Raw genomic sequence first — 15,603 nt, 5'->3', positions numbered from 1 at the left:
TCAACTTCTAGATGTTCATAAGACGCACGTCTCTGCAACGTCAAGTATTGGTCTGATCATGAAGACTCCTGATCCCTGGGGAGTACAGTAGTAACTTGTGGAAATATGATAATTAATTACTACACGATGGAAATCTTGATTGGACACATGGTTGTTTTCTGACCGCTTTGAGAAGCACAATCCAGGCTTTTGGATTAAGACTACATATTATCTAGAGACCCCCCCAAAGTGTTTTTCCTGTACCCTTCTAGATAAAGCTTCCAGTGAATAATACCTCCAGCCTTGGGGTCAGAATTGGTCTATTATGTGGACCGCGGCTTTTTTGATAAATGATGAATAATGATGCGGCAATAAAACTCATAAAGCAAATACATTATTCACGAAAACCTTGCAGTGCACGTAAGTGCTAGGCTATGCACGTTGAAATATGGAGATATAATCAAATTATTTGATGGGGATTCAAATTACTTAAATATTGACTTGGGACTCATTCCTTGGCTGTAGAACCATCATACAGCTCATCTTAGTACTCCTCTCTTAGCTGACGTACCAAAGCTAATAGGATCAACGCTAGTTAGGCAGTTTAGTGACATCCTTTAATATATTGGGGAACAATGGAATAGACTAAACTATAGATCTGGATAAAATGAACTTACACGTCATTTTACATGGTGTACAAGATTGTGACGGTTGATGATCAAAATCGCTGTAAAAGCCCACCCCTTTACAGCTGCAGATAAATTAGAGACCGTTATATGAAGCATATGAAACCTGTCTTCTGCGAGATCATGCAACGTGCCTTCAAACTTCACTATCGAGCTTCTGTTACCTGATAAGCTTTCACGGTCTACTTGCATTTTAATGCAACACAATTCTGACCAAAACATACGTCATACTTGATCTTCAGCCAGCACTTCATCTTCCATTGCAGAAATCAAGGAAGCAGATTGGATTTTTCCAGCATGCTCTAACCGCATCAAAATAACTCCCCTGAAAAACGAATAAGGAAACTGTCATGACTCCTGAGCAAAGACAAACTAAAAGGATGATTTGAGAAAAGAAATGCTAATAAGAAACAACCCAATCTGAAAAATCTAAATATTAAAGTTGTTTCTACCCACAATCTCCGGAGTAAATTTGATTACAACAAACTGTGAGCGGTTAAACACAGAGGGATAGCTGCATTCTTACATGTTCGGTTGACTTAGACAAGCTATTGAGGAACCAACATTAATATTTGTTATGTAAATATAATGAGTAATAGTTACTCCTAAGTAATTAAGATCAAAAAATAAACAAGTCGAACAATACTAATGAATATATCTTTATAAAAATTAAATAATTGCTTTAAGTGTGATATGAGCATATTATCCCAACAAACACTAAGATATCTTTATCTCTACAATATACACATGAGATCTGATCTTTAGCCAGTATAATTTTCTTGATTACCGGTCTATTGCATTTCTAGTAAAATCAAATATGTAGGGCTGTCGTTGCATAGATGGTTTCCGAGTTTAAGGAACAATTACAGGGATAATGAAGACAGCCACTATTTGTATTAAGCTAAGCATTTTCTGCTACATAAACTATTGCGAACATTTCAATCTCAACTAATATATAGACATCTTTGAGTACCAAAAAATTCTGTATTTAGGAATTAGGATACTTAATTTCCTTCCTTTCTAAAATATAAGGGCAAAAAAAGAAGGAATTATTGTTGAAAACATCACAATTCAAAATTCAGTACTGATTATGGACAGGCATAAAAAATATAAGTCATCTGTAGGCTTCCGTACCTTGCCACCCGAGATTGAATAGATATATCTCGAACCTTTATTCTGTTTATGGTTCCACTTTGGCTGACTAAGACTAATTGTTCATCGCTTTCACCATCATCTGCATTAACAATGAGATACGACTAACCTGTCTTAGCTACACAAAAACTGACTCATACCTTTATTCTGTTTACTCTGTTTATTGTATCAACCGAACATCATAAATTGATTAGTTAAACACAATGTACCTGCTAGTGAAAACCCAACCACAAAAACTGCAGCTAGTCGACCATCTGCTGGAATCTACGATCAACAAAGATGAACACACAAAAAGTATGCCCATTATTTTTGTATATATGAATGTGTAGCAACCCACAAAACCAGTTAACATAATAATGTTATAAGCAAAAAAAATTCACCTTGTAACCTCTCAAGCCCACTCTGTTAAAATTTGATTCACGGAAGCTACTCAGAGGCACACGCTTACCACGACCACTTTCTGACACGAATAACAGCCATGGAGGTCGAACATCCCTACTCCTGAAACAATTTTTACATAGAACTACATCATGGTTGCTATCAGGCACAACAACATTGTTGTCATCATTATCATAATAGTCATAAAAAATAATTGTTTCATGCACTCATTAAATGTAAAAAGAAAAAAATCTTCCTTTGTCGTACACACAAGCAGACACAATATCTTGATGGAAGAGATAGAGTTGTTGGGTGGGGGCTTTTTTTTTGGGGGGTCCTTTGGCGGGCGGGCGGTGGGGGGGGGGGGGGGGGGGGGGGGGGGGGGGGCTCCTTTTTGGGTGGGGTTGTAACTAATGAAATAAGTAAACAAAGTTTACTTCGCCAAAAGCTATTGGAAAAAGAAAAGGGTACAAAGCTTACTGGTTTACAGAGTCTTTGTTTAATTGTTTCCGATCTTTATGGATAGCAGCAGGTATTATGTCCATCGCTGCCATTTTGTCCCCTTCCTTCAATCTCATGGAAATAAGACCCCTTGTATTTCTCCCATATGCCCGAAGCTGGATAAATACAGGGAAAATTAAATATACCAGCATAAGAAGAAGAATACTTGATTTGTGAAGAAAGAAAAGCCTCAATGAGACATAAATTACATTATAAAATTATTCCAGCCATCCATAATCAAACAACAGAAATTTTAATACAAAAGAAAAAACACTTCATGTAGCATGAACCAATGCATAAAATATCTGCCAATATATAAGGTTCTGCAACAACAGGGACCGATATTTACAAATTTATAGCGTTCTCCAATTTTTAGAAATTTTTCCTATATATCGGGCAATATCGGCAATATCAGCTGATATTTCAGTGTGAAAGTATCTACCGGTTATGGATTTTTCCAGGTTTGTGTTTGGTTTGGGTTTGGAGTTGGGTTTGGTTTTGGGTTCCCAACCTGACCGGAATAGCAAATAAAACCCTCCCTTTCCTTCAGGAACCACAAATGGTCTCAAAGAAAAAACCAGCAAAAAACCCTAACCAGCTACGAAAATTCGGTGCCCTCCCTCCCTCAACCTTCCCTTTCCTTCGGAGATCACAAACGATCTCAAAGAACCCTAACAAGCAACGCAAATTCAGTGCCCTCCTCCCGATTTTTTTTTTACATATCCCTGATATATCCACGATTTCCGCAACCCGAAATCGATTTTTGGCCGTCCAATATTTATCTGATATCTAATATTTAAAAGAATTGCATGAACAGCATTATCAAGTTCCTTAACAAACAGTAAACCTGTAATTTTCCTTAAAACTGCCTTTTATCTATCTTTAGGCCCACATTAAACTACAGCCATTATACCCATATATTAGAGTGAGAACTCAAGAAGAGAAAAATCTCAAAGCAGAAAGAAAAGGTCAAAGAAGAAAGTTTAACGTTGATTTTACATGATGATTTTATATTATCGTAAATTAACATTTTCTTGCCTTTCAAAAAAAATGTTAATGTCTCATCTTAATCATGTAACAAGATGTTAATGAAGAAAGCATGCATAACATAGTTCACTCTAAGATCTTCCTGAATCACTTTTTAATTATGTTTTAAGAACATCGAAAGGCAAAATAAATATGAAATAAAACAGGTCTATTTCGCATGCAGCATATTCAAAGAATTACTATCAACAACACACAAAACAAGTTGTTAATGTATTTAGCATGATATGATGCAAATTTATACTCATCCAAGTCATCTTGTTCATCTTGTTCGTAAACCACTTCACTAAATTCTGGCTTCTTAGTAATATCATTTTCCATTATTATTTCTGACCAATTAAGCTCATGAAAACAAAAAAAGGGGTAGTGTGTGGAAAGCTGTGTGCATAATAGATCAACCTAGCTTGCCAGCAGATTATTGAACATTATATCATACCGTATTAAATTCCACTAGTGTTGTTTGTCAGCACTGCCTATCTCAAGCCAGGATAAAGGAGGAGGGTTGTCTTAGATAGCCGACAGCCAACGTAAAACATAGTCGGATCACATGCAAAATGAATCCTATTATATACTCGTTGGGGCGTCTCCCCACCGCGACGCGTTGCATCGATCTCACCCTGATGCAATGATAAGTAAGCAAGGGTAGTTTGCTAGGGCGTCCCCCAGAAGCGACGCATTATATCGATGTCACCCCGGTGTAATAACAAGCAATGGTGTTCTAAGAATCTATAATCCTCTAATATGGTACCTAATAGTATTAGGCATAAACTAGAATGGTCAAAGAGGGAAAATGGTAGGAGACTTTTACAAGAAAATAGATTTAGATTAGCTACCTAGAATATAGATACACTTACCAAAAAAATAATGGAATTAGTGGATGTCGTGATTATAAGAAAGATAAATATAATTTGTCTACAAGAAACTAAATGGATAGATGAAAAATCTAGAGAAATTAAAAAGACCGGATATAAACTTTGGTACACGGGAAAAGAGAAGAATAGGAATGGAGTGGGAGTTCTTGAAGATAATATAATAAAAGAAAGTGTTGTGGATGCAAGAAGAGTTGGAGATAGAACAATACTAATAAAAGTTATCTTAGGTGTAGAGGTTATTAATATTATTAGTACTTACGCGCACCACAAATAGGCTTGCCCGAGAGTACTAAAAGAGAATTTTGGGATAGATTAGATGAATTAGTACAAGGAATCTCATTTAGAGAGAAATTACTTATAAGAGGGAATCTTAATGGGCATGTTAGTAAGGATAATAACGGATATGAGAAGATATATTGAGGTTTCGGGTATGGAGATAAGAACGATATGGGTAAATCAATTCTAGAGTTTGCAATATCGTATGATTTTGCAATATCGTATGATTTGATAATAGCAAATACACTTTTTAGAAAAATGGATGAACACTTAATAACCTTTAAAAGTGGTTTTAATAATAGTCAAATAAAATTTTTTAGTCAAATAGAATTTTTTCTTACTAGAATGATGGATAGGTTAATATACAAGGATTATAAAATTATACCAGGAGAGAGTTTAAGTACACAACATAGATTGATGGTCTTAGACATATCTATTAAAAAGTGGAGTCGAAAAACTAACGTGAACAAAAGACTAACAACTAAATGGTGGAATTTTAAAGGAGATAATTTAATACATTTTAAAGATAAGATAATGAAAAAAGATATATGGAACATAAATAATGATACTAATATTATGTTGAACAGCATGTTTTCTTGTATTTAGAAAGCGGTTAAAGATATACTAGGAGAATCTAAAGGTTATAGATTAGACGGTAAGGAGAGTTAGTAGTGGAATGAGTGTGCAAAAGATTATTAGAGAGAACAAAACTTTATATAAAGAGTGGCAAAAGTGTAGAAGTAGGAAAAACTTAGAAATATATAAACTAGTAAAGAAGGAAGCAAAAAGAGCGATATATATATATATATATATATATATATATATATATATAAGCTTGCTAAGATTAGAGAAATGAAGAGTAAAGATTTGGGTAATATTAGGTGTATTAAAAGTGAGGATCAAAGAGTTCTAGTGACCAACGGGAAAACAAGTGAGCAACATAGAGATTTTGACCATATAATGAATGATAAGAACTATAGATATTGTCGTAAAATTAGGATTAGTGAGGTTAAAAATACTCTATAAAAATAAAAAGTGGACGAGATGTAGGACCGGACGATGTCCCTATTGAAGTTTGAAAATATCTTGGAGATATGGGCTTAGGATGGTTAACTATACTATTTAATTAGATTATCAAGACTAAAAGAATGTCGGATGAGTGGATGATTAGTATTTTGATACAAATATATAAGAATAAAGGAAAATACAAAGTTGTTCAAATTATCGAGGTATAAAACTCATGAGTCATACTATGAAACTTTGGGAGAAAGTAATTGAGCAAAGACTAAGAAAAGAGATGTATATCTGAAAATCAATTTGATTTTATACGTGAGAGGTCAACTATAGAACCTATACATATTTTGAGACGGGTGATAGAGAGGTATAGAGAGGAGAAAGTTATGGTTTTCATCGATCTAGAAAAAACTTATGATAGAATATCAAGAGAGTTAATGTGGTGGGTGTTAAAAAAGAAATATGTATCTAGTATATATATTGATGTGATTAAAGATATGTATGCTAGAGTAACAACTAGAGTAAGAACTAATGAAGAAGAGACTAAATCATTTCCTGTTACCATAAGTTTACATCAAATGTCAGCTTTAAGTCCTTATCTTTTTGCATTAGTTATGGACCAACTTACTAAGTACATTCAGGATAAAATTTCATGGTGTATGTTATTTGCTGATGATATAGTATTAGTTGATGAAACTAGAAGAGACATTATTGCTAAAGAAGAAAGATGGAGACAGGCTCTTGAGTCTAAAGGTTTTAGAATTAGTAGAACAAAAATAAAATATATGGAATATATTTTTAGTAAAAGTAGGAAAGAAAGAGAGCTTATGATACATATTGATCGTCAAGAAATACCTAAAACTAATCATTTTCGCTATTTAGGATCTATCATTAAGCATGATGGTGAGATAGAGGATAATATTATGCATCGAATCACATCGGAATGGTTGAAATGGAGGAGTACTTGGGGAGTCCTATGTAATCGTAGAATTTCAATGAAACTAAAGGGAAAATTTTATAGAACAGTTATAAGACTAACTATGCTTTATAGGTCAGAATGTTGGCCAATTAAAAAACATGTTCAAAAAATGAGTGTAGCAGAAATAAGAATGTTGTGATGGTCTTATGGATATACATTAAAAGATAGGATAAGAAATGAATGCATCTGTAGTAAATTAGAGGTTGCGCCTATTGAGGATAAAATAAGAGAGAATAGATTAAGATGATTTGGACATGTACAAAGGAGACCCCTTAATGCACCAATTAGGAAAAGTGATAATATTAGAGTTAATGAGGCTAGGAGATCTAAAGGTCGACCTAGAATGACTTGGTCAGAAGTAATTAAGAAGGATATGATTAAGACTAATGTAATGAAGGAAACGACCCGCAACATAATGGAATGGAAAAATAGGATTCATGTAGCCGACCCCAAACATTTGGGATAAAAGCTTGGTGGTGGTGGTGGTGGTGGTGGTGGTTGTCGTTATGTCTTACCGTATTACATGAATTTACAATAACCATCCCCTTCTGAGAAGCTATCACGACAAGATCATCATCCGCACATCGGCGCACCCATTTCAGCTCATCACCAGGAACCTGCAAATTTTGAAAAATTAGACAAGGATACATAAAGGATTTCATTTCAGTAGACGTAAAGTAAAAAGTCTGAGGAGGTAACAAGAACCAGTTGTATCGCTATAATTCCTGTTACTCTGATTGCTGAGAAGGCATTTAAAGAAACTTTCTTGATGTAACCATTGACAGTAAGCATTAGTAGGTACTGGTCTCCAGGAAATTCACTAACAGGAATGACAGAGGTTATCCTTTCTCCCTCAGATAGTGACAACAACTGTGTCCCATGCAAATTTTAAAAACAAAAAGTTATAAACCAGATAATAAATCGGCACACACAATAACATGAAACCTCGTTTGCCAAAAGACACCTGGACCAATGGAGTTCCTGCAGCATTCCGAGTACATTCAGGTATCCGATATGCACGAGCCGAATAAACTATTCCCCTATCACTGCAATAAACAAAATGGTGCTCACCTTCAAAGATTACAGTACTAAAACAAATAAGAATTCTATGAACAAACTAATAGTAAAAACCAAGTTCCATCGATAAAGTATCCCACCAATGAAGTACAAGTTAGGAAAGTTATAATACTTGCACTCTAGGGTGAATGAAGAGAACAAAGACAAAGAAAGAAAGATGAACATGTGGGATTAATACAAGCCGCAAACAAGTAGCAAAATGTTCACACGAATATTTCTGTGAGAAGCAGAGAGATGGGCTTATCTAGTGACACCAACATTTAAGAAAAGTAGAAGGCAATTCAACTCAAGACTAACTACTTCGCAGAATAATGAAGAAATTAACCAATTAAAACCACACTGTCCCTCTCCCTGATTTATAATTTGTAGTTACATTGATTGAGTGAGATCATTGTTATTCCTGTTGACAAACATGCATACTTACAGGATGAGAAGAAATAAAAACCCCTTTTTAGATGGGTTCGTATTTATTAGTTATGCTCTACCCAAGCAAACATTAGGCAAATCCAGGCATGCCTTGAAATATTAGAATTCATCAGCAATAAATTTGAAAATAAGAAAGGGTATACTCAATAATATTAGGAAACATTTGTTTTAAAATTGTTAAAAGTTGATGGTTACCTGAAATAAAGGATATGGTCATGGGCATGACAGACAAGGAAGTCTGACATTGAGTCATTTACTCGCATTTTTCCAACAGATTTTCCAATAGTTCCACGATGTTGTAGGTTAAATGTGTTAGGCTTCATCCGCTTAACATAGCCTTTTTCACTGAATGCCTATTAGAACAGTTACTAAACCTTGTTAGCGCTAAACGAACAACAAAAACAAGTACTGCAAGGATGACCTCATCCATCAGATATATAAATCATAGAGCATGAAAACGGAAACAGCTCAAACAGAATTATATCGATTTACCAGAAGCATTTCTTCATTTGGAATAACGTCTATATCCTCAAGTTGTCCTGCACTAGCATCTTCCAGCAATGAGCGCCTTGGAGTCCCAAATTTGTTCTTAATTTCAATTGCTTCTTGCTCTATGAGCTGGAGAAAGTAACTAGAGATGGTTATTGATAAATTGGATAAAACTTGTGATTTGAATAATAATATGGAGGCACATTTCATGCGATTTTTGGATAAATTTCTAAGATTTAAGCCAATAAAATATAAAATGACGAGAAAACACAAAATGAAAAAAAAGAGAAAATAGAGACCACCAAAATATGAAATGTGTCTGAGTTATGAACTTTATTTTGCTAGGGTAATTAATCACAACCCTAGAAAAAGAAAAAGAATCACAAGTGGGCAAGAAGACTTCACAAGTCATGAGAAAAAAAATACCTGGAATATGAGTTTTTTACTTAGCAAGAGCTCATTTAGCTTGGAAATTTGTTCTGTCAAAGAGTTATGTTCGTCCACAAATTTTTTTCTCTGAAAATGAGAAAAAGAAACTGTTATGCAATGAACAAATGATCCAATAAAGCAAATTACACTCACAACTCGGAAAAAATGCATATCATAAAGCCAGATCCTACCTCAAAAGAAGTCAGTTTTCTTAAGGTAATATCCAATAAAGCCTCAGCTTGTTTTTCAGATAAGTGATATTCTGCATATAGGAAGGAAACTAAATTTTACTGATATGGAAAAAGGACTGATACAAGTGATAGAAATTTCGGAATGGGGAATAACGGGCTTCATAGGCACATTCATAGACACAAATTATAGTAAATTAAGAGTTATCGTACAAATGACTCTTAACTTCTATTCTGCAAGCAGAGTAACGAAACCTGAGCAAAGGGATTGTCATTGCAATAAAATCACCTTGAAGAATTTAAAGCATACTGACGCATCCACCAATCAGAAAAATAACTCATATATAAGAGAATTTACCAAAAGATCGTGAAAATTTTCCAACGATAAAGATATGCAAGTGTGCTTGTACTAAATCAAGATGTAGAATATCACCTTTCATCAAAGCAGTTGTTGCCATCGCATTGCTTGATGTTTCTTTGATTATATGTATAACTCCATCCAAATTATCAAGACCCACGATGATGCCCTGGAACCACATAAGTATGTTAATTCTAGGCCTGTTAAGCAACAGTTTCTAACGGATAACTCAAGTACCTCTACAATATGTCTCCTTTGTTCTGCCTGTGAGAGCTTAAATTTGGCACGCCTTTCGATGATGGAGCATCTAAAATCAAGAAAGGCCTGCAAAGGAATATCGTATAACAATTGAGTGACATATAATGGAAGCAGAAAACACTAGTCCCTAGGAACTTGTCTTCTAAGTATGACACAAGAAGGATTTAAAAAACCACAAATACAGCTAAAAAGTTACTTTCTCTCATGTGCAATAACAAAAAAGCCAAGAAACGACCAGAAACTGAGTAATTTACAATAGTAAACCTAACTCTGGTTATAAGACTGTGAATAAAACTGGAATAATTACAAGGCCCAAGTGATTCCATACTTCCCACAAGAAACAAGTTGTCATAACACTAAAATAAACATATAGCAAAAAACATATATATATATATATATACACTGAACAATAGAAGGTGGCTACCAACTTCAATATTCTGTATTTAGTTGACAGAAGTATTTACAGTCAACTTCCTGAGTAACATTAGCAATCATTATACTTTTCCTACTTGGCTTTAACTAAAGTGTGATCACTACTTTCAAATGGTGAGACTTGTTTCTTCCGCAAATCTAAAATTCCATCTCAAGAAAATTGCACCACCTCATCCTCAAGTAGCTACAAGTAACCAATTACTTGCATCTGCTTCGCATGACCAAAAAAATCATCTCAAACAATTTGCGTAACCTTACACTTGACAGAAGCTTACATCTAACTGCCAAATGAAATGCATGTCCTATTGTGTCTTTGGGACATTGTCACTCATCCAAAATTATCATTTCAGTTACATGCACAGTTAGACATCTTGCTTGTGTGACCAACATCAAGATCAAAAAATCGTGGCTGATCTCATAGCCATCTTACTAATTTCACAAAGCCAGTAAATTAAATGGAATCATGCTAGAGTTAAAAAAACTCCAAAACCATAATAATCTATTGAATACCTGAAGCAATTCTTTCAAGCCCATTAGCTTTGGCTGACCATTGAGGATACTGAAAAAGAGAACAGATAAAAATCAACTTTTAAACAAAAGCAATTACACACACAAAATACTTCTCAATGAAGTAGCTAAGATGAGCTAAAAAATAGTACAATAAGGCAAAACTTTGTTACAAACAAAGCTGAAATAACCCAATGTGATGACAATGGGACTGATACTAGGAAAATAGTACCAAAACAAATCAATCAATCGGGAATTCAAATATTCAATCACTCAGCAGTACAAATTAGTCAATTTAAGCTTAGGTGCAGCTTTTTATTTCAGACTACATATGTTTGTCATCCCAATTCTTACCTTATCAAAATAAGCTCCATATAACCCCTAACTGTGCAGTACAAAATATTGATATTAAATAAGTCAATTTTAACCTAATCAGAAGAAACCTATTTGTTCAATTTCTCCTCCAACATCTCAACTAAGAAAGAACTGAATTGATAGGGACAATACTATATTTCCTTGCATGCACATGATATTCTAGATTAGCAAATAAAGATAGTCTTAGGAATTTAATTTGAAAATAAATTATGTCATAACAATTCTAGGAAACATTACATTTTAATTGCATGTCTATAAAATGCTTACCCAGAATTTGAAACAGATTTGGTTTCATAGAACAAGTTTCTCTCTTTAAAAGGGCCATAGCTCTAGTGCTGGTTAACTTTTTGAGAATTCGAATTAATTTATTCCAGTTTATTATCACTGTTTAGTTCTTGAGCCATTCAACACATGTTTTCATTCACATTAAAAAAAAGCTTTGTGGTCTCTGTTAATGAAATTACATGGGTGTGATATAAAACAAAACAAGATGGAAACAAAAATTCCATGAAAATATATGGTAAGGTGTCAGTTCATAAAGTATGTCGGAATTAGCGCACATTGTACAAAAATCATGGACACTAAAATTGAAGAATAATAATAATAATAATAATAATAATAATAATTAGAACAACAACACAGTTAACACAGTAACAAAACAGTCTGCCCAGTTGCCAGCATATGATAGTAAGGTTAGAAGCAACTCACCCTACCATGTTGCAGCTAAAGCTAGATTGAAGAGCTGTATGACGGAAAAGCTTATTAAGGACTATTGATGGATCTGCAGCTCTTTTTAACTGACAAAATAATACAATAAAGATGTCATCTAATAAGCTCTAATAAAGTAATAAAGAAAATTGTGAATGTTGAACACACCTCAATAACTATGCGCATACCGGAACGGTCACTCTCGTCACGAATATCACTTATGCCTTCTATGGTCTGTTCACAATGAAAAATAATCTCATAACTGTTACAGACCACATTAACATCTATTGTCGTTGCTTTGTCATGGATAAGGTTTTAAATATTGAGTATCAGGAACATATTGGATGGCCAAAATCCATATAGGATTATTGATGTCAGGGAAATATCAGGTGTATGCAATAAATGTCGGATTGTCATATCACATGACGCACATATATAATATATAATGTCCAAAAATCTAATCTAAACATACTTAGTCAAATCTAGGCATACAAAAATGTAAATAATATATGTTTAGGATCGCTAACCAATTGTATAAAGTTATTTGGGGAAAAGAGACTACTAGAATTTGTTAAAAAACTTCGTAGGATGCAATTTTTGCTTAAAAAACATCAAATAAAGGTTGCGGAGTTGTATTGTTTTAGTGACAAGCCACATAAATGGATGTATCAGCCAACACATAGGCTAATATATTGGTCATGTCGGGGATATATCGACCAAAAATTGTCAAAAGCGGTAGAGGATATTAAGCTCACATCGTTTTGCAGCAAGCCTTGTAAAAGGATATATCGACTATATACGGGATATTTGAAACAATGGTCGTTACTAAGCAAAGCAAAGCTCAAAATAAAACTGAACATCTCAGCTCCCCCCACAAGCTAGAGGGAGGGAGGCAGGGAGAGAGGGATGGAGGGAGGGGGAGAGAGAGGGAGTGGGAGAGACAAAGGGAGGAGAGAGGAAGAAAACAAACAATAAGAGCAAAAAAGAAAAACTTCAAAAACAATACGAGTAATATTTTTTAATGTACACATGCAAAAGCACTTGAATGTTGTACACCGAGAAATGAAAGCTACCATATTGGCCCTGTCCTAATTCACAGAAAGTATCTACAACTAATTTGCTCATTTACAGGAATCAATAACAGGTTGTTCTATTCTACTAATTAATTAAATTCATTGTAATATTACCATGATACCATCGACTATCATTTTCCTAAAATTTCTCATTTACAATTAACTACTTCATGCATATATCAAAAAGATTATAGGTGTTAAGAATCGACAAGTAATCTCATATGTAGTTCAAGCATCCCGATCTTCCTTTTACATTAACTGTCTATTAGCTTCATATGGAAATAAAAAAAACCATCGGAATATGAAGATCTAAAAGAGACAGTAAAATAAATAAATGTATGATGTTTAAAGGAAATTTCTGCTTTTACACATCTTATAAAGTCCTCCGACAATTGCTTCGTCTAACTAATTCGGCGAGCTCAGAATAATTACTACAATTAGCAGAGAAATATGAAACAAAGAGCCAATAATTAACGCCCTCCAAAAGGTGAAAATATATATAGTACCTTATCTTCAACAAGCTCCGCAATTTTTTCGACCAGCGCGGATTTATTGGTTTGGTAAGGAATCTGTACAATTAGACTAATGTCTTGATAATAAACTATAACAACATTGACAACACAAGTTGAAAGAGAGAAAATAAAAAATAGCATGAAATCCTGAATATTAGATATTGACCTCTTTAATTATTATGGCAGTGCGTTTTGTTTTCTCATCTAGCACTTCCATATCAGTCTTTGCTCTCACGACTACGCGTCCTCGTCCAGTTCTATATGCCTCTAAAATACTATTAAAAAGGACAATTGTACAGACACATGATCAGTCCATCTAGAATCACAAAAGACAAGTCAGCAATGTCAGTCAGTGGAAAGTAAAACATTACCCAATATTCCCCATGATTAGTCCTCCAGTTGGGAAGTCAGGTCCAGGCATGTGTTCCAACAATTCTTGGAGCTATAACACATGCAATGATCAGGTCGTTGTCAATAGTTCATGGAGGAAATTCGATTGTTATTGCAGGAGATGCTAGATAACCACTAACAGGAGTACCAAAATTAGAAAATGAAAGGTTGTGAAGATAAACATAGTAAAACCAAAATAAAAAGATACTTCGAGTATAATGTGCACTGCTGATTTGCAGTTGCGTATTGCAGATTATAATATCCATTAACATGCAAGAAGAAGTTACTTAAAATGGAAGCAGAATTCAATTATTACTTTGTTCTAGTGTGTTTGGCACCTTCAATAGACAAAGGTGGTGATAAACCTAAATGAACATGCGTTAAAGCAGTAAACACGGACATTGACATCTGTAATCTAGCAGACAAATGGCCTCGACAGATATGAATGAAGAAAAAATTTCATGCAGCTGACCCTAATGCTTGGAATACAGGTGTTTTTTGTCGTTGACACTGTTTCAATCAGTTAACCACATTGCTAGGTTTGAAAAAAGAATGAAATTACAGTTTTGACCCTGTTAGCATGAAGCAAATAAACAACCACCATGGTCAACATTCTTCACATATGCTCATTGTAGCTTACTGTAATTATATGGAGAAAAACAGAAATGGATATACTTACTGTAGCTTCTGGATTACGGATCAAAGCAGAAAGTGCATCCACAAGTTCCCCAAGATTATGTGGTGGAATATTAGTTGCCATTCCAACCTAACAGCAAAAGTATTCAGGTGACAAACATAAACTATATAGCATAACATGGGGGGAAAACATGACCAAAGGATTCGAGTAATAAGCACAATGCTGTCATCACACTGGCATCATTCTGATACGTATGATCAGATCATAGTAACAAGAGTTTTGACATGCCTAACCAAAATAACATCCAGTGACAGGAGGTACCGCAATTCCAGAAGATCCGTTCAACAACAAATTTGGGATGCGAGCGGGTAACAAGGATGGTTCTTTTTGTGAATTATCAAAATTTGGAACAAAGTCAACCTGAGCAAATACAGTGCGCAAGTATTAGAAAGGGAGTCCCATACGAACACACACCGACCACACAATCACAGAGATACACATGTAAAATGTATATAAATATGTATGTATGTTTATATGTATATGTAACTGGACCTACCGTATCAAGTTCCAAGTCAGTTAATAGCATCGCTTCTGTAAGTGCCTGTCAAGTGATAAACAGTAAGTAAAAAACCGCCATGCTCAAAAAGCTCTACAGAAAGCAAAGAAGAAAAACAACGCAAATCCCTACGTGCAAGCCTATAGAGCACCAGATCTCTATTCAGGTAAAACCATGAAAGGTTTCAGAAAAAATTAAGTGGTAAGACTCGCAATTCCTTATAAGTTAAATAAAATTGATACTTGGTATACATATCCATTTCCTGACACAGCTCCATCCAGGTGTTTAACTAGAACTAGTGGCTACA

At 34.5% G+C, this 15,603-nt stretch overlaps 2 protein-coding genes across 3 annotated transcripts in view; both read right to left on the bottom strand.

Moving 5' to 3' along the window:
- Window positions 1-857, bottom strand: part of LOC109846686 — a 4,167-nt gene extending 3,310 nt beyond the window's left edge. The window contains exons 1-2 of the mRNA XM_020415931.1: window positions 772-857; window positions 657-730 (exon numbers count right to left, since the gene is read on the bottom strand). Of these exons, the coding sequence (XP_020271520.1) occupies window positions 657-730; window positions 772-857 (160 nt within the window). The remainder of the gene's footprint in view (window positions 1-656; window positions 731-771) is intronic.
- Window positions 435-15,603, bottom strand: part of LOC109848811 (DNA gyrase subunit A, chloroplastic/mitochondrial) — a 19,237-nt gene continuing 4,068 nt past the window's right edge. The window contains exons 5-28 of one of the 2 annotated variants that reach the window (XR_002248883.1): window positions 15,297-15,341; window positions 15,062-15,160; window positions 14,783-14,869; window positions 14,085-14,155; window positions 13,880-13,988; window positions 13,708-13,770; window positions 12,297-12,362; window positions 12,129-12,217; window positions 11,049-11,097; window positions 10,086-10,172; window positions 9,924-10,017; window positions 9,494-9,564; window positions 9,300-9,389; window positions 8,877-9,002; window positions 8,580-8,737; window positions 7,846-7,927; window positions 7,587-7,751; window positions 7,397-7,498; window positions 2,676-2,812; window positions 2,198-2,318; window positions 2,027-2,081; window positions 1,800-1,899; window positions 830-990; window positions 435-730 (exon numbers count right to left, since the gene is read on the bottom strand). Coding sequence is in view for 1 of the 2 variants with exons in the window: in XM_020418490.1 (XP_020274079.1) it covers window positions 891-990; window positions 1,800-1,899; window positions 2,027-2,081; window positions 2,198-2,318; window positions 2,676-2,812; window positions 7,397-7,498; window positions 7,587-7,751; window positions 7,846-7,927; window positions 8,580-8,737; window positions 8,877-9,002; window positions 9,300-9,389; window positions 9,494-9,564; window positions 9,924-10,017; window positions 10,086-10,172; window positions 11,049-11,097; window positions 12,129-12,217; window positions 12,297-12,362; window positions 13,708-13,770; window positions 13,880-13,988; window positions 14,085-14,155; window positions 14,783-14,869; window positions 15,062-15,160; window positions 15,297-15,341 (2,166 nt within the window). In the remaining variant the exon portion in view is untranslated. Of the gene's footprint in view, window positions 991-1,799; window positions 1,900-2,026; window positions 2,082-2,197; window positions 2,319-2,675; window positions 2,813-7,396; window positions 7,499-7,586; window positions 7,752-7,845; window positions 7,928-8,579; window positions 8,738-8,876; window positions 9,003-9,299; window positions 9,390-9,493; window positions 9,565-9,923; window positions 10,018-10,085; window positions 10,173-11,048; window positions 11,098-12,128; window positions 12,218-12,296; window positions 12,363-13,707; window positions 13,771-13,879; window positions 13,989-14,084; window positions 14,156-14,782; window positions 14,870-15,061; window positions 15,161-15,296; window positions 15,342-15,603 lie in introns of both variants that reach the window. The other variant, XM_020418490.1, reaches the window with a different exon arrangement.

Source organism: Asparagus officinalis, chromosome 7 (assembly GCF_001876935.1).
Source record: "Asparagus officinalis chromosome 7, Aspof.V1, whole genome shotgun sequence".
Taxonomy (NCBI): domain Eukaryota; kingdom Viridiplantae; phylum Streptophyta; class Magnoliopsida; order Asparagales; family Asparagaceae; genus Asparagus; species Asparagus officinalis.
Note: the sequence above shows the minus strand (reverse complement) of the source record. Positions and strands in the feature narration are given on the sequence as shown.